Source organism: Electrona antarctica (assembly GCF_951216825.1).
Source record: "Electrona antarctica genome assembly, chromosome: 2".
NCBI lineage: Eukaryota > Metazoa > Chordata > Actinopteri > Myctophiformes > Myctophidae > Electrona > Electrona antarctica.
Genome location: NC_136807.1, coordinates 24,300,879 through 24,320,142, shown reverse-complemented (window position 1 = coordinate 24,320,142; position 19,264 = coordinate 24,300,879). Strand labels below are relative to the sequence as shown.

Genomic DNA, 19,264 nt, shown 5'->3' with positions numbered 1-19,264 from the left:
CACTCAGTCCTTGTCAGTCCTGTCAGAGCCATTCTCTTTATCTGTCTGTCACAGGCCTTATCTCTGCCCCTTCAGCCCGGTCCACACTTCATCCCTCACAAACTCTCTCTCATTTGTCTTGTCAATCGATCTACCTCTGTCTAAGTACTAGAGTACTACTGGTACCACTAGTAGTGCTATAATTATCTAGACTCTGCACTTCTTCTGATGAAACACTTCAACTGCCACCATTAAACTCGGTGTCCCTTCACTTCCATTCAAAATGTTACTTAAATACAAAAGCATTGGCATCAAAATATACACCAAAGTAAGGTACACATACGAAATATTTCAAAATGTTTCAAAATAGCAGATCTCAGAGCTCAATCGGCTATTTGTGAAAAGCTGAAGTATAAAATAGGGTTAATGTATGTTTTGTATTAATGATGTATATCGGCAAAGGAACTAGTTTTCAAATAATTGTAGTGGAGTAAGAAGTACACCATTTGCCTCTGAAATAGTGGGTACAATAGTATACATTATTGAAAGATGCAAATTCTCAAGTAAAGTAAAAGTACCTAAACAATTGACTTAAGTACAGTACTTGAGGAAATGTACTTAGTTACTTTCTACTGAGTCATTCTTTCTTTGGTGTCTCTGTCTGCCCATTAATCCCTTGAGACCTGGAACGCATCCATGTCACGTTAGCGTTTAACCACATTAACCATTAACCCATTTTGGGGCGGGAACCCCTTTTGGTGTTTTAAACATTGTTATAATTTATCTATTGAAAAATAGCAGATCTACAAGCTCATAGCGCGCCACCGAGTGGCGCGCTATGAACTTGTAGGTCTGCTATTTTTGAAAAATCGTTAAAATGTGCCTCAAATCTTTCCGAAAATTGTCATGATTTAGAAAACGTTTTTTTTTTTTTTTTTAATTTCGACGTCAGGCCTGAATGGGTTAATCCCTCCTCTATCTCCTGTTACCCTCTGCCTTTCTTCCCGGCAGCAGCATAATATTTCCACCAAACATTTTCTAATGCCATTAGTTTGTTTTTTTCCCAGACAGCCTATCTTTCTTCCACATTAGCATAATATTCATGTTTTTTTCTTTTTTCTTTTTTCTGTACGCCGCTGCTCTTGGTGTGCTTCCCTCTCCTCGAGCTACCTGTGCTGTCAAACACAGTTTATACATAAATAAAAAGCAGAAACATCCCAGTGAAGTGGAAAGAATTATATTCAAAAAATGAAACAAAAAGGAGAAAGAAAAGATATTGTATTGTTGCTGTCAGAAAGATCTCCATATTTAAACGTTTTATGTTTTGTTCGTAGATTAATGCCCTATTATCAAAAGAAAAAAAGAAAAAAACACTTGTGCTGTGAGCCAGGGACAGATTAACCCCCACGAGGGCCCCTGGGCCGATAATCTTTTTGGGGCCCCCATAGCACGTGTGCGCACGAATTTAGTGTTTTTATCATCTTTTTTACCCAAATTTAACAAAATCAACAGCCAATAAAGGGCCTCAAACCCAGTACCGCGCGGCCCAATTTCCCTGAAGGGCCCGTGAGAGCCAAGGGCCCCACTGGCCCAGTGGCTAAGTGAAAGTACGTGTCTGTGGGTTTTATTGCGACCGAAGGTCGCAGATAACTATGAAATCTTGCGTTTTTGTCACATAACCCACAATTCCCGTCACTCTGTCATGAAGTCGCAATTCCCGTCACACACCCCAGGCAAGCTCCCAGGTCATCGTGACATCACGTGACATCTGTCACAACACCTAACTTGCAATCCCTGTCACGCACCAATCCCATATACGGGAGTGTCCCCATATATGGTCACGCATTGTGATATCACATCTAGTCATCCAAGACACGCTATATATGGCCATGAACCCTGGCCATGGCCAGGAACCCTTGTCCATACCTGTTTTCATTGTGCATTTATTGGTCAAAGTTCATCCCATGCCAATGCGGCCGCACTCGCCCAGCAGTCTGACGTCACCCTGGCGGATGCGTGCACACGCCGATCTGCCCCAGCAGTACGACCTCCACACTCACTGGAGGAAGAGACTGCCGAAGAGCGGTGCCGTCGTCTGGCCAGAGGCGCTGCCGTCAGAGACTAGCTGCTGAGCAGAATCTGCAATCTCGACCCTGTTGTGTCCATATATGGAGATCCTTGACTGTGATCAATATTAAGCCCATATATGGGAATGCAATATATGATCATATTGTGACAGTCTCATGATAACCACTGTGGTTGCTGCAAAGGTCACAGTTAACTATGGAATCATGCATTTCCCGTCAGTCAGACAGTGTATCCCTCAAAATCCCCATACATGGGGAAAGCCCAATATATGGTGCCCAGGTCTCATGCCCGGGTCTCGTGACATTGTACGCTTCTCGCCCACAGGCGTCTTACTGGTAATATTGAATTATATTGAATATAAGACTACGTTTTTTTTCCAATGGAAATATCTTAAAAAACAGGGTCGTATTTTTATCGGGGACTAGACTTTTGGACAATGTTCTTTTTCCACAAATGAGTCTTGAAAAATGGGGGTCGTCTTATATTCGGCACAATACGGTAATACGAACTTGTGACTATACACAATACAGATTATTTTCCTGAAAAGTAACCGTGTGGGACATACAAGGTTTCCACCCACCCAGAGAGAGAGAGAGAGATGGAACAGAAAGCGTCGGAAAGCCTGGGGGCCTGAGCTTGCGTTCCCTAACAGGAAAGGGAATCTGTTTCCCGTGTAAGGGCTCATAACATTATACTAACAACTCTGATAAAAAAAGTACGTTGGCTTTTATTAGTTTGGGCTTTTTAGTCATCCAAGACACGCTATATATGGCCATGAACCCTGGCCATGGCCAGGAACCCTTGTCCATACCTGTTTTCATTGTGCATTTATTGGTCAAAGTTCATCCCATGCCAATGCGGCCGCACTCGCCCAGCAGTCTGACGTCACCCTGGCGGATGCGTGCACACGCCTGAAAAGTAACCGTGTGGGACATACAAGGTTTCCACCCACCCAGAGAGAGAGAGAGAGATGGAACAGAAAGCGTCGGAAAGCCTGGGGGCCTGAGCTTGCGTTCCCTAACAGGAAAGGGAATCTGTTTCCCGTGTAAGGGCTCATAACATTATACTAACAACTCTGATAAAAAAAGTACGTTGGCTTTTATTAGTTTGGGCTTTTTAGTCATCCAAGACACGCTATATATGGCCATGAACCCTGGCCATGGCCAGGAACCCTTGTCCATACCTGTTTTCATTGTGCATTTATTGGTCAAAGTTCATCCCATGCCAATGCGGCCGCACTCGCCCAGCAGTCTGACGTCACCCTGGCGGATGCGTGCACACGCCGATCTGCCCCAGCAGTACGACCTCCACACTCACTGGAGGAAGAGACTGCCGAAGAGCGGTGCCGTCGTCTGGCCAGAGGCGCTGCCGTCAGAGACTAGCTGCTGAGCAGAATCTGCAATCTCGACCCTGTTGTGTCCATATATGGAGATCCTTGACTGTGATCAATATTAAGCCCATATATGGGAATGCAATATATGATCATATTGTGACAGTCTCATGATAACCACTGTGGTTGCTGCAAAGGTCACAGTTAACTATGGAATCATGCATTTCCCGTCAGTCAGACAGTGTATCCCTCAAAATCCCCATACATGGGGAAAGCCCAATATATGGTGCCCAGGTCTCATGCCCGGGTCTCGTGACATTGCACGCTTCTCGCCCACAGGCGTCTTACTGGTAATATTGAATTATATTGAATATAAGACTAAGTTTTTTTTCCAATGGAAATATCTTAAAAAACAGGGTCGTATTTTTATCGGGGACTAGACTTTTGGACAATGTTCTTTTTCCACAAATGAGTCTTGAAAAATGGGGGTCGTCTTATATTCGGCACAATACGGTAATACGAACTTGTGACTATACACAATACAGATTATTTTCCTGAAAAGTAACCGTGTGGGACATACAAGGTTTCCACCCACCCAGAGAGAGAGAGAGAGATGGAACAGAAAGCGTCGGAAAGCCTGGGGGCCTGAGCTTGCGTTCCCTAACAGGAAAGGGAATCTGTTTCCCGTGTAAGGGCTCATAACATTATACTAACAACTCTGATAAAAAAAGTACGTTGGCTTTTATTAGTTTGGGCTTTTTAGAGAGGAAACAAAAGAGCAAAACAAACCCAGACAGGCTGGCTGGCACGAGAAGACACGGAACTCGCTCGCTCGCTTGTGCACTCACTCGCTTGCGGGGCCAGAACCCTCGGAGGAGTGGGAGACAGAGACGGAGGAGGCGGGGGAGGCGGATTTATTTGATTCCATTTTCTGATGCGTTTATTTCAACCAGATGATGCAGACTTCCTCCCAGAAGGCGGACACCTCGTTTATTATTCAGGTTTTTTTTTATTAATCAGAACCACCGTTCTGTTCCGGTGCTGCCAAAGCCACGCAGTCCGGTGTTCAAAGCCCAGGGATCAAAGGATGATGTATCGATTGTCATTTACTGGACAAAGTATATCTCCCTCCCCTCAGTACTTGAGTCATTGTTGTCGGGCAGAAATCTCTTATCTCCTTATTTGAACATCCATATTTATGGGCGCCCCCCAGCACGGCGGGAATTCAACTCGGGACCTTCTAGCTGTGAGGTGACAGTGCTACCGACTGCGTCATATTTTAGCACCCTCTAACCCACCAGCCAGCCCAGAGGGGGTACAGATATTGGCCCGGCCGTTCATCTTGGCTCGCTGCGGAAGATAACCTTGACAACTTGAGACCTAGCGTCACTCTTCTGGTGACATTTGCGCTGTGAGCTTTGAAATTGGCTATGGTGGAGCGCAAGAAAAGGAGGGGCCCCGGGAGCCTCAGAAGAGCCTCAGAGCCTCAGGAGACGCCTCTCAAATAAGTATTCAACTGGTTAAGTGTATAGGAGCACTTGTAAAGTTCATTATGTAAGTCAAAAGTGCAATATTTGTCTTTGAAACGTAGTGGAGTGAAAGTCAAGTATTCTTAAAAAAAAATACTCAAGCTAAGTACCGATACTCAAAAAAGTACTCCGTTAATGTACTAAGGTTACTGTGTCCACCACTGGAATAACACCGAGAGGAGTGAGTGAAGAGGAAGATGGGCTGTGATGAGATGCGATGCTTTATTGTGTGATGAGGACTGGGTCTGATTACACACACACACACACACACACACACACACACACACACACACACACACACACACACACACACACACAACAATCAACACTCTTTGACTCCCTCTCATCATCATCTGAGAGCCGAGAAGGGAAATCCCTGAAGCCCATTCTCTGAGCGGCAGCCAAGCCACGCATGCACATTGCAGACATCTTCCCTCCCTAAATGCTAATCCATAACTTCATAGCACGCTCGCCCTGTCCAACATTAAAAAATGTGCCGAGGGAACACGGCCCGCTCGCATGACAAAACCATAAATTGAGCTATGCGTCAATCCGAGGCGAGAACGTTGATGTCCCGTTAATGTTTGTGTTTGTGTAATGAACAATGACATGTTCTAATGTGTTCATCTGCATGTTCTCTCACTTCCTCTGCCAGACATTGACGAGTGTCGACTGAACAACGGCGGCTGCGACCACGTGTGTCGCAACACGGTGGGGAGCTTTGAGTGCAGCTGCAAGAAGGGCTACAAGCTGCTGACCAATGAGAGGACCTGTCAAGGTAAGGTGGCGTGTTTAATTAGCTCTTCTTCCGACGCCCATAAAAAAGATGGTAAAATGGTAATATATAGGCCTCTCTCTCTCTCTCTCTCTCTCTCTCTCTCTCTCTCTCTCTCTATATATATATATATATATATATATATATATATATATATGGTAAAAGATGGTAAAATGGTAATATATAGGCCTCTCTCTCTCTCTCTCTCGCTCTCTCTCTCTCTCTCTCTCTCTCTCTCTCTCTATATATATATATATATATATATATATATATATATACACATTGCGGCTAAAAGGATAACAGAAAAAGTGTTACTGTACCTCCGTGGCGCTGTTTAACTAGATTGTACATTTTGTATCGACTTTTGATCCCCTTACCGATCTCACTATTGTTCCTGTTGGTACTGTATATTGGTGCTAATGTGGGGATACTCGATCACTGTCATTTCTGCAGACAATCAAAGGTAGAGCATGTTGGTTGGCTTCAACTGATGAAGCAACATTGAAGCAATCGGTGACATGCAAGCCATTCAATTCATGTTCCTTGTTTTTTACCCGTAGTCGGCAGGCAATTTAATAGAGCCAAAAGCTTTATTAGAACGACATATATTTGTGCCAGTGATTTGATTCCAATGACATGACTCTCATCTCTCTCTCTCTCATCAGCTCCTGCTAGAATCGATAAGAGAGCTGATAAGCCAAAATCGTATTGATTTGCTGGTTCTCAATAACTTTGCGATCGATTCCATTACGATTCTTGAGCCCATTTCCTAGTAATGAGGAGGATGTAGCAGTATGGCCGCCGCAGATAGAGAGTTTTGCCACGTCTAAAAGCACAGGTGTGGGGAATTAACCGTCAGATCTCTCAAAACGTCCCTTAAGGTTTTGGATAAATCAAGCCTCTCTTGTAATCCACAAACATCTGGTGAGAGAAGACATGCAAGCCGGCTAGAGGAATGAATGGAGAACCAGATGACATGCCTCTGAGATGGTCTTTGTGTTACTGATGTGGTCAAATCAATAGTCTGAGCCTGGTACACATCACAGGCACAAGAGTCACAGCATTCAAATGTAGTCTGTCGGGCGTAAACCTCATTATGTCTAAAATATGTTACTTTCCTGCAGGATTCAAATTTAAAAAACAGCAAAAGTAGCAGATCGGCAAGCTGAAAATGTGACACGTCGTGTCATGTTTCGAGCATGTAGATCTGCTAATGATGATGCTTTTGTGCAACGCTGTAGTATGATCATAGATGACCGGATCTTCTGCTGTACAGTCCATGTCTGTGCAATGTATCTCGAGACAGACTGTGACTACTAGTAGTAGTAGTAGTAGTAGTAGTAGTAGTAGTAGTAGTAGTAGTAGGAGTAGTTCAGTCAGATAATTCACGAATAGGCCAACATGCACAATATCAGCACCCTGACTCTATTTGATCACAATGGAACAGATCAAGCATCATTGGCAACACCTGTGAAGGACATTTCTTTCAAATATGGCTGCTGCACATAGAGGCTATTACTAGGAGGGGGAGATCGAGTCATTTTGTGGGTGAACTATCCCTTTAAAGTTTAAACCCATATACGTGGGAGCGTCGACATGGGAATGTAGACCACAGCTTCTAGTACTCTGTGCCGTGCCGTCATCACCTCAGCCACGCGGCCTGGCGGCAGCTCTCTTTCTCCATGTTGCAACACTGTAGCTTGTTTTGTAGTCGTTGACACACTAGCTTGTTTTGTAGTCGTTGACACTGTAGTTTGTTTTGTAGTCTTTGACACACTATAGCTTGTTTAGTAGCGTTGTGTAGTTTTGACAGACTAGCTGGTTTTGTAGCTTGGTGTTTCTTTGACACACTGTAGCATGTTGTGTAGCGCCGTGTTTTGTCTTCAGTTGAAGGGGTTTTGGCTAACGCCGCGGCGTTGAGTGAGGCGGTGTCAGAAGTAACACGCTCTGGTGCGCCGCACCTCACTGCTTACCCACACCCTCCACCCCCCCCCCCCCCCCCCCCCCCCCACTGCACTGACTCACCTGCAGTGGTGGAAGTTTACTTAAGTAAAAGCAAATGTACAAATACTCTGTTAGAAGTTAAAGGCCTGTATTCAACATTTGACCTGAGTAGAGGTATTGGAATCAAGATATACTGTACATGCAGTACTCTGATTTTTCAACTTTTCAAATAAAATCACTCTTTCGAAAATAGCAGAACTACACTAGGCTCATGATGTTGCTCACATTGTGAGATTGTAGATCTGTTATTTTCAAAGTATAACATAGTAGTAATAATCTTAATCTACATACAGTAACTGAAGTTTTAATAAACTACACACACACACACACACACACACACACACACACACACACACACACACACACACACACACACACACACACACACACACACACACACACACACACACACACACACACACACACACATTCACATCATACCTCGCCCGCCCCGTGCTCTCCTGCACTCAAATGACAGACAGGCCAAGTGGGAGCAAGAGCAACACGCCCCGACAATAAAAGTCCAAATTCCTCTCAATTAATCCTGTTTCTGTAGAGTCTTCCCTGTCTGCAGTAGGTGTGTCTCTATCTGTCTGCAGTAGGTGTGTCTCTATCACTGACATAATTACTTTAATCATAGTAATAATGACTGCAGCGCTTTTGGGGGGTTGTTGCAAGAGCAACACACACAATAGAACATTGCGTAAAGGTGCTGTTAGCGAGAGTACGTGTTAAATAGCTCTATATTGTGACAGTAATCATTGCTATAGAGTGTTTGTTCATTAGTAACAGTGTTAAATAGCTCTATATTGTGATACTAATAATTTACCCTTAATACTTGAGTTGGTACTTGGTCTGCTCTTTTGTTTCCCCTTCCACACCAAACCTCTTTGCCGATCTACAAGCTGACAGTGGGTGAAGATGCTGAAGACATTGCAATTTGCACCTCATAACTTCTGATTGAGGAGACCATTACGAAAGGGGTTTGAGAGAGTTCAAGAGGTTAATGTGCTTAATGTACAAAAACAAAAATAAAGTACCTATCATACTCTGAGGAAGGGACCCTCACTGAGTGTGGAACAATTTACAAATGGAACCAAATGGAACCTTAAAGGAGAATTCCATGCTAGAAGGCTTTCTTACCTTTCTTACCTTTCTTTGTAGTCGTTACGTCCCCACCAAAGAGGTCCAGGTGTTTTTTTGTGCAAAAACTCCTTATTGGCTATTTCCCCTACCATAAGCCCTCAATGAATTGCATTGAATTGAAATTGAATGGGTCTATGGGGTGTTGTGCTAATTCGCTTATTTCCATCGAAATAAGTAGTAAAGTGTGCCGCTTGGGATATTATTTACATTATGAAGAGAGGATATATACAAAAAACAAATAATTTTGAGCGATGGAAATAAGCGAATTAGCACAACACCCCATAGCCCCATTCAATTCCCATTCAATTCAATGCAATTCATTTAGGGCTTATGGTAGGGGAAATAGCCAATAAGGAGCTTTTGCACAAAATAACACCTGGACCTCTTTGGTGGGGACGTAACAACTACAAAGAAAGGTAAGAAAGCCTTTTAGTATGGAATTCTCCTTTAACACGTCCAATTTGGTTCCATGTGTGCACTCTCACAGTAATGGTGGTTCATTGAAATTATTTCTGTAACGCTTTGAGAACCATTGCCCTAAAGGGGTCCCGGACCCCCTGTCAAAGACCCCAATGGTCTCAGAATGCTTGTCATATGTTGCCATCTACAGTGCAAACACAAGTCTATAGTGTCAGGGGATTATGAATAGCGTCTAATCATAAAATTATATCCAAAACAGAAAAAGTGGCAGATATACAAGATGAATGTGTCGATTTGCACTGCGTTTCGAGCTTGTAGATCTGCCACTTTTGATATAATTTCCGTGACTCTGTAGTATGAACAAGTAGGGCGTTATATTAACAAACAAAATCATAATAATAATAAAATAAAATAAAAAAGAATATAACACAAAAACTTAAATATGGACATAAGAGGTTTCCAGCCGACAGCAACAAATTATTATAACCAGTGTGGAATTTGCAACCTCAGCATTTTCATCTTCAACATAAGATTGCTTTGGGGTTTATCGGCGGCTGGCGTCAACCCTGCCAAAAGAACAAAACAACATGTAAACTACTGTCTGTGGACATTTGTTTTGGGCTGTTCTTCCACTGCAGGGTGCATGTGAGGTGTCAGGGTGTGTGTGTATCTGGGTTTGAACAGTCATGGTGTTTCCCCTGGCTTTGTCAGCAGCCCCACGGCCCGTCAGCCAGTCAAGGACGGGATGGGACCGGGCACGTCTGGCCCGGCCCAGTGGAAGGTAGCGCCTCGCAGCATTCCTCACCTCCCCCTCACCACCAGTGGTGGAAAGTAACTAAGTACATTAACTCAAGTACTGTACTTAATGGGGCACTATGTAACCTTTTTAATGAATGGATAACATGTCATTTTGTCCAATCTGTATGGTGGTCGGTAGAGTACGTTAATATAACTTTTACAATTGGGGAGGTTGCATTTTGTCTCCCTGCTCTTCTATTGAGACATGACCTTTGACCCGATCCTGTTTCTGGTTTGACACAAATTTTGACCTGAACGTCGAGATTTAATGTATCCCCTGAGCAATAAAAAATTGAAAATCAGCGCTTGGCAAGATATATGGGTTCAAATCGGGGGTACGAGGAAAGTTACTTAAGTATTTACAATTTCCAGTAGATTGGCCGTTTGAACTATTTTACAATGTTTTTTGAAATAGTAAAATATGGTAAGGGGTACATTTAGCTTCCTATACTTTTGTACTTGTACTCATGTTTAATTCTCATGAGGGCATTGTGTGGGAGTTTCCCCCCTTATCAAGATCCAAGTTGTCTTCTCTCTTCCAAAAGCGGGGCAGCAGCAATCTGAGATAATAAAAAAGCTCTTATCTCTTCAGTGTAAACAGTAAATTGGTAAACAGACAGTCATTGGTAAACAGTCATTGTCCTTCATTGTCTCCATTGACCATTGTTGTTCTATGGTTAAAAACCTTATTTGCGGTTTTCCCTGATTGTTATTTTGCATAAGGAGTGGTGCTGTTAGGTTGTGAAAGGCCTGGAATCGGTGAGTAAGCAACAGTAAGCAAAACGCCCATCCAGCCTGTCTGTTTGATAGCATCACTGTCAGACAAGAAAGCTTGTATCTATACCTGTTTCAACTTAATGACCTTAAAGTGTTGATTTCATGTCAACTAAAACAATGATGATAAATGTTCGTCCACTACCTTTTTTCACTGATGAAAATATATAATAAATAGAGGTGTGCATTGGCACTGCCCTCACAATTCAATTTGATTACGATTCACCAGGTAACGATTCGATTCGATTCAACGATGCATTGCAATCTGTGCAATTTGTGCTTGCGTACTATGAGTAGAACTGGTCTGGTACCATTATTATAATGAGGATTAGTGAAGAGCTAGTCTCGTGTAGGCAGACAACTATTCCATTCTCCGAATGCTATATCTGGAAATACATATGCCGAGAGCAGAGAAAGGAAGCTCTCATCTGTTCATCATTTCAACTTTACATTTTATTTCTGAATTTCCATTTCTGATAAGCAGCAAGCTAAATAGTATATATGCTCCGATTATTTTTTATTTATATTGGGACAAATTTGAGTGACTGTAAAGACGAAACGGAAGTGGTAGGAGAACGCTCCTCATGTGCTTTTATCATTTTCAGAGCTTCTGTATTGCTCCATGAACATACAAGGTTTCAGCCTGACATCGATGATATCCATCCTAACAGGGTGACATATCATCGCAGATGATAGCAGTGACAGAGCAGCTCATAACTGTACTTGGAGAGATCAGATGTTCTGATTGAGCGAGGCAGTAACAACAGCGCTACTGTGTGTCTGCTCCTCCTGCCATGGACACGCTGCACGTATACATCTGAGCGGCCCTGCATGCTGTTCACCGCGTCCTAGAGCCACGGTAAATAAGGGCTCACAAACTTTTGACCTCAGATCTATCTGAGGTTGTGACGTTGCGTTTCACAGTCAGTGAAAAGAAGCCTGTCGTGCTTGGTCTTCATGGAATGTGAATGACCCGCACGGACACCCACCTGAAAAGTGTAGCACAGTGGTTCTCAAGCTTTTTAATTTCAAGAACCCCCATAACTGAGTGGTTCCATCCATATACACTCTCGGAGTTACACACCCGGCATCATGTGTGCGTGTGTGTGTGTGTGTGCGTGTGTGTGTGTGTGTGCGTGCGTGCGTGGACTGTGAGTGGACTGAGTGTGTTGTTGTCATGGTGAGTAATGGACTCCTGTGCTTGGTATTGACCTCTGAATATTGAACGGTTTGAACCGATGTGTCAGACTCCCAAAAAAGCATCTTTTATGTTTGAAACCATTCAGCTTTCCCTCCCCCACATGGGGGAGCGATATCAGGCCGCGTTTAAAAGCCTGTAATATTTCTTATTAAAAAGAAAACAGCCAGTTGAATCACCTCCACATTACCTTGATCAATGAAACTCCGCCGTCTCCCTTTTGCCAGATTGCTGCAATAAAACAATTTAGGAGCTTTTTTATTCAAAGCCATTGGAATCCTGGTCGAAAATGTCGAGGACGTTCTGTCCGCCTCTCTGAAAGCTGATAGTCGCTCTTGTGAAAGAGAGCGGTAAAACATTGAAGTGAAAAGGTTTCATTCTCCATGGGTTCTGCACTAGGTGAACTCTTAGCCTGACATTAACTAACTGTTAGTCAATGTAACACTACACTATGTCACTCTGCGTGCGTGCGTGCGTGCATGCGTGCGTGCGTGGTACACTCATCTGGAGAACCGACTGACCGATCGACCGGCCAACTTCAAACTCAGCGTGCAGATAACCCATTGGCGTGTTATTGTTCCGACGGCGCATTATCCCGACAGGTGGTTAAACTCCCTGTCGGTGAATTATCTCCCGATAATGACCACCTAGCCAGATATTATCCCTTACAAATTGCCTAATAGGGTGGTGTGGCATACTGTATAAAGACCAACGTGGGGAAATCTCATAAAGGTAGATCAATAAATAAAGTAAGCAACAGAGAAAATGGGAAAACAGTAGCAGTGTATGGACCCTCATTTCAAGGGGAGTAAATATCTTCCTCCACAGATGCTTTTTGAAAGAAGCCTTCACATCCAGTAATGGATGGTGTCAGGACATTCCTCGTTTTGGTCATAGAACGAAAATATTTGTGCTAAATTTGGGGGTTACCAGATCGTATGAAGTGCTCCCACTGGTTGTTAGACAGGTATGAGGGCACTGTCTCTCTTGAGTATCTTAAATACCAATCCCTTTGGTATTTGCTTAACCCTGTCTTCTATCCTGACCCATCCCAAACTAGCAATGTGTGTTGGAATTTGATGGGTCCTAGGCTTCAACTCTAAATCATCACTTCATAACACCGCTATTTGAACTGAGAAGTAGGCCTACTATACCTAAATTCAAGAAAAGATTTGACAGAGAAACTTTCACTTGTAGTGGAGTAATATTGGCCTCTGACTCAACTTCTGGGGTTGAGTACTTAGTGGTGTAGTGGTGTAAAGTAACTAAGTACATTTACTCAAGTACTGCAAAATAAAACAAAATAAACTTTACTGGAGTACTTCCAGTTTTCTGTACTTTAACTTCTGCTCCACTACATCTCAGAGGCAAAAACATACACATTTCTGCCAATTAAAAATAGCCGATAGCTCACAATGCGTCTCTATACGACATCATTGTGTGTGTGTGTGTGTGTGTGTGTGTGTGTGTGTGTGTGTGTGTGTGTGTGTGTGTGTGTGTGTGTGTGTGTGTGTGTGTCTCTCTCTCTCTCTCTCTCTCTCTCTCTCTCTCTCTCTCTCTCTCTCACCAGACATCGACGAGTGCTCGTTCGACCGTGCCTGTGACCACTCATGTGTCAACTCAGCTGGCAGCTTCCAGTGCCTGTGTCACAAAGGCTACGTGCTGTACGGCCTGGCCCACTGTGGAGGTAAGGTGACATCCCTGTTATAAATGAATGCTACATACTGTAAGAGCTAAGGTGACATGAGACGACTATTTTGCGCTCCGTACATTTTGTCCTGAAAAGCAAAACACCACTGGACACACACACATGCACACCTACAGCGCAAGTTTAACACATTGCGCTAGGCGATAATTGTCGTGGCTAAAATGGGGCCCTCAGTGTTAATTGAACTCTGAGAGTCCCTGGACCTGAGAACTAGTACACTGGACTCTTTTAACCCATTTAGACCTGAGGCTGATCTAAAAACACTTTCTAAATCCCAACCTAAGGTTTTGGAAAAAAGGATCGGAGCCCATATAGTGAATCAGGGTCATACATATTGTGAAGAAAACCTGGAGACTTGACATCCAGTAATTGGGTCTTATGATCAAGATAAGAACATTATAATGCTGTGTAATAAAATTGGGCAAGTTTTTGCCATGGACGCATTTTGTCTGTGTACGGACATATTGATGAGCCCTGATCTAAATCTATATGGGGTCATGATCTGAGGCCCGTTGGTCTCCTGTCTCTCTACTTGTTCTGTCTAAATATAGCAACACACACAAAAAACAGCATAGAAAGAATAATGGCTTCAGGAATAATCTCCTGCACTGTGACAGTTTGTATGGATGACACACAAAGCAGTCATTTACATACAGCTCTCTGTGGACTAGAAGGAACAGCATCACTGATGTATGAGTCCTTCTTCCTAGTCTGGAATGGAATGTCTGATTCTTCGCTGTGTGTCCATGGAAAGTGCTTTTGTTATTATTAAGGGACCAAGCCAGTCCTGAAGGGACTTGGTCCCTTATTTTTTTCCTCCTTCTTCTTCTACTTCTTCTCCTCCTTCTGCCAAAAATAGCAGTTCTGGCTGAACCGTGCAGTTGGTTTTCGCGAAACTCGGCAATATGGTAGAGGGCCATGCCAAACTGTAAGGATGCGAAGCCCACGACCATTGGCCAAAGGGTAGCGCTATAGCACTCAATTGAAAATGCATTGAACGCGCATAGCTCATGAACCGTTTGACCGTTGGAAATAAAACTTTGATACACATAAGTCTCCTCATGCCGAACAACTTTCGTGTTCTGACTTTTGACCTCTGATCTTTAGATCACCCGCCATTTTGAATTATATGATAAACAGTTCAAATCTATCTCCTCCCAGTATCTTTGATCAAAATGCACGACAATTTCTACATGTGAACTTTGGACCTATACGGACAGAAAATCGGAAGTACAAGTAAAACATTTTAAGTTTTATGAGTCAATGAAAATTGCTGTTTTGTGAAAATTCTTCTTCTGCCCATAATACATACATGCAGCGTCACATGCTTTACAGTATAGTAGAGGGTCATGCCAAATAGCACTGAAACCAGTCTTACTGCCAGTGGCCAAAGGGCAGCGCTATAGCAATTTTTTGACAATGAAACTTTTGAACAGGCATAACTCATGCCTCGTTTGGCCAAAAGCAGTGGCACTTGTTTCCACATGTTCCTTGACTCATGAGGAACACATCTGTCACTTTGACCAGTAATCTCTGCCTTCAGATTTTCCGCCATTTTGAGCAGTTTGAAAAATGCTTAAAAGCTGATTTTCTGCCTGGAATTATTTTGTGCAATTTCCGTGAAATGTTCTACCCACAATCTAAGTACCATTATCTGAAATTCGAATTGAAGAGAAGTTTGTACGTGAAAAAATTAACAGCAAACACACTGTAGTAGTAATGGATAATGACTTACATATTGTATAACATTGTGTTGAAGATCAAATGTTTGACAGTTTGACAGCATCAGTGTTGTGCAAATCTTTTTTTGTTTGTCTGTTTACACTAGGGATACACTTACATGTATATGGATATTCTTGACTGATATCGATGTTCATTCATAAGAAATAACTCTTCAGAAATACAGCTTGGTAGGCTGCAGATAATAACCAACACACCAACATAGCCCGTGCAAACTTTCTCAAAAAGAGATAAATATCGGCAGCTTTATTTAATAACGTAAAATATCGGCCATATGTGACCGATATATCGGTGCACCACTAGTTACTTTACTTGATAATCTGTGTGCAACACAACAAATATATAAAGAGTGTGTGTGTGTGTGTGTGTGTGTGTGTGTGTGTGTGTGTGTGTGTGTGTGTGTGTGTGTGTGTGTGTGTGTGTGTGTGTGTGTGTGTGTGTGTGTGTGTGTGTGTGTGTGTGTGTGTGTGTGTGTGTGTGTGTCTTTCAAACTAGGAACTTTCAAACTAGGAAGGGTTTGGCCTGGTCAGCCTGCAATGACATGCATAAGATCTGGTCATCCCAGCTTAGTAAGATGTTAAAAGTAAAAATATTTAGGACGACCGTTGAGCCGATTCTACTCTATGGCTCCGAGACATGGACACTTTCAAAGAAACAAGAGAAACGGTTGGATGGCACTTACACCCGCCTTCTAATGAGAGCGCAAAATCTGTCTTGGAAGAGCCACCCATTGACTGATCTAATATACTGCAACCTTCCCCGTGTTTCTTCACTAGTCCAATTCAGAAGAACACAGTTTGCCGGCCACTGCTACAGAGCTGACAATGAGGTTATATCTTCCCTTCTTCTCTGGAGTCCTGCCTCAAAGCAGACCGAGGTAGAAAACTGTCGTACCCTGATGTCATCGCTAGGGACACATGCATCAGTAAGCAGGAACTGGGGATGGTAATGAAGGACCGGGAAGTCTGGCGTGGCATTGTGAAATCCATGATCTCGACCGCGGTCGAAAAATTATGATGATGATGTGTGTCAGCAGTTTTGATCTGTTGATGTTTCAATTGCCTCAGGCCCTCAGAGTTGGGGCGGGCGGGCGGGCAGGCAGGCAGGCAGGCAGGCAGGCAGACAGACAGGCAAGACAGTAGAAGGCGGCATGTGTGTATTTAGATCATACAGCTTTTTACCATGATTTATTCCTTTTTGTGTAGCAGGGTTTATGGAATCATGGGCCGGTAGCAATAATAATAATAATACCATGGGAATATGAAATGAAGCTACGCTGGCGGGAAATCTGTCAAAAGGTGTGTTCCTCTGCTGGCAGCATGATGAACACACCTCCGCTGTGGGCTACAGAGAGCCAGAAACATCAGGAAAACATGTATGGCAGTGCTTCTCAACCAGTGGTGGAAGTACATTTAGTACTCAAGTACTGTGCTTAAGTATGAGACCTTTGCTTACGTACTGTACGTGCTCCACTACATCTCAGAGGCAAATATTCTACTTTTACTCCTCTACAATAATTTGGAAACTTCAGAAACTAGTAGATTTTTATTATTATTACAAAACCTCTTCAGATATATACTTTGGCAATTTGAAAATAGCTGCTGATGTGAGCTTGTAGATCAGCTATTTTTATACATACCTACTTGAGTAAATGTACTGTATCCAATGGTACTTTCCTTACTCTGTATCTGTGACACTAACTGCTGTGCTGCCTCTTGGTGACTCAGTGATTTCCCCCCTGCGGGATCAATAAAGGCCTAGGCTATCTATAGATCTAGATACTAAAAATGATTTTCTATTGGGCTCCCGTCCAGAAGAGGTTGAGAACCACTGTGCATAACTGTGGGATAGAGAGTTAGAGACATCAGAGCTCAGCCCTCCGGCTATACGGAAATCATTTATGACTTTGTACCGATGTATGATTTACCATCTTCATTTGTTTTTGATGTCGGAGAGTGTTTTTAATGCTTTTAAAACTGGCAAGGCGAGCGTATCTGTAGGCTAAAGCACACACACAAGAATACATACACAAAGCAATTCAAAGTCCTTTACACATTTTTGTCAGGTTCCAAGGCATAAAAAGGCACTGAAAAGCATATAAGAATACTTAAAAAGAAATAAAATAGAGAAATAAAGAGAAATAAAAAAAGAAAAGAGCACAGGTCAAAGTGAAGTCATCCTCTCACTATCATCAGTAAACATGTATTCAACAGGAGTGTCATATTTTGTAAGAAGAGTGTCCTTGATTCCAAACAATATTCTGCTAGACTAGAGTTTAAATGTAAATGTCCTCTTCTACCCCGGATTTGAACCCGTTTTCCTGCACAAGTACTGACACTTTTGCCATTGAGCTAATAATAATAATAATAATAATAATAAAACTTTATTTGTATAGCACCTTTCATGACATGAAATGCAGCTCAAAGTGCTTTACACAAAAAAGAAAAGAAAAGCAGGGCATAAACAATACAGTGAGGACATGAATAACATTAAGTAACATACAGTGAGGACATGAATAACATAGATACAACCACTCCAATTGTATAAGTTATATTGTAATAACATACAGATTGGACACATTTTATTCATGAGAACAACGCTACGCAGTGCTGCTTTAATTACTGAGAGCCATTGAGTAGGGGAGGGCGATTGGCAAAACAGGAATTATAGTTTTGTTTTTTTAAGTCGAGTGTGCGATAAAGAACCACACACACACACACACACACACACACGCACACGCACACGCACACGCACACACCACATACGCATGCATAGTTACTTTACGCCACTGGATTTGAAGTATTGTCATTTCTACCAATTCAAACGCACCCTTGAGCCCTTTTCCCCATGAAATACAGAATAATGATAAGCTCTTGGAGCGGTGCCCAAAGAATCATTTAATTTCCCTTTGTAAAACTGACAAAGAAATCAATGTTCTCTTTGATGCAGTAGTTTAGAGCAGTGCTTTTCAACCAGTGTTCTGGGGACCACCAGTGGTCCTTGAGGGGGTTCCAGGTGGTCCCCAGCTAAACGATGGAGAGTAACCAGTGTTCTGGGGACCACCAGTGGTCCTTGAGGGGGTTCCAGGTGGTTCCCAGCTAAACGATGGAGAGTAACCAGTGTTCTGGGGACCACCAGTGGTCCTTGAGGGGGTTCCAGGTGGTCCCCAGCTAAACGATGGAGAGTAACCAGTGTTCTGGGGACCACCAGTGGTCCTTGAGGGGGTTCCAGGTGGTCCCCAGCTAAACGATGGAGAGTAACCAGTGTTCTGGGGACCACCAGTGGTCCTTGAGGGGGTTCCAGGTGGTCCCCAGCTAAACGATGGAGAGTAACCAGTGTTCTGGGGACCACCAGTGGTCCTTGAGGGGGTTCCAGGTGGTCCCCAGCTAAACGATGGAGAGTAACCAGTGTTCTGGGGACCACCAGTGGTCCTTGAGGGGGTTCCAGGTGGTCCCCAGCTAAATGATGGAGAGTAACCAGTGTTCTGGGGACCACCAGTGGTCCTTGAGGGGGTTCCAGGTGGTCCCCAGCTAAACGATGGAGAGTAACCAGTGTTCTGGGGACCACCAGTGGTCCTTGAGGGGGTTCCAGGTGGTCCCCAGCTAAACGATGGAGAGTAACCAGTGTTCTGGGGACCACCAGTGGTCCTTGAGGGGGTTCCAGGTGGTCCCCAGCTAAATGATGGAGAGTAGGTAACCAAATGGACCCTTATATATTTTTAACTCTTGAGAGTGTAACATGAAACCAAATGGACCTGTAATATTATGCTCTCAAG

General features: G+C 43.2%; 1 protein-coding gene across 3 annotated transcripts in view; it reads left to right on the top strand.

Annotated features, from left to right (window-relative positions):
* The window catches only part of scube3 (signal peptide, CUB domain, EGF-like 3), a 197,251-nt gene that overhangs the window by 159,267 nt on the left and 18,720 nt on the right, over positions 1–19,264 (top strand). For all 3 annotated transcript variants that reach the window (XM_079528503.1, XM_079528502.1, XM_079528501.1), the window contains 2 exons: positions 5,582–5,704; positions 13,612–13,728. In XM_079528503.1, the coding sequence (XP_079384629.1) occupies positions 5,582–5,704; positions 13,612–13,728 (240 nt within the window). The remainder of the gene's footprint in view (positions 1–5,581; positions 5,705–13,611; positions 13,729–19,264) is intronic.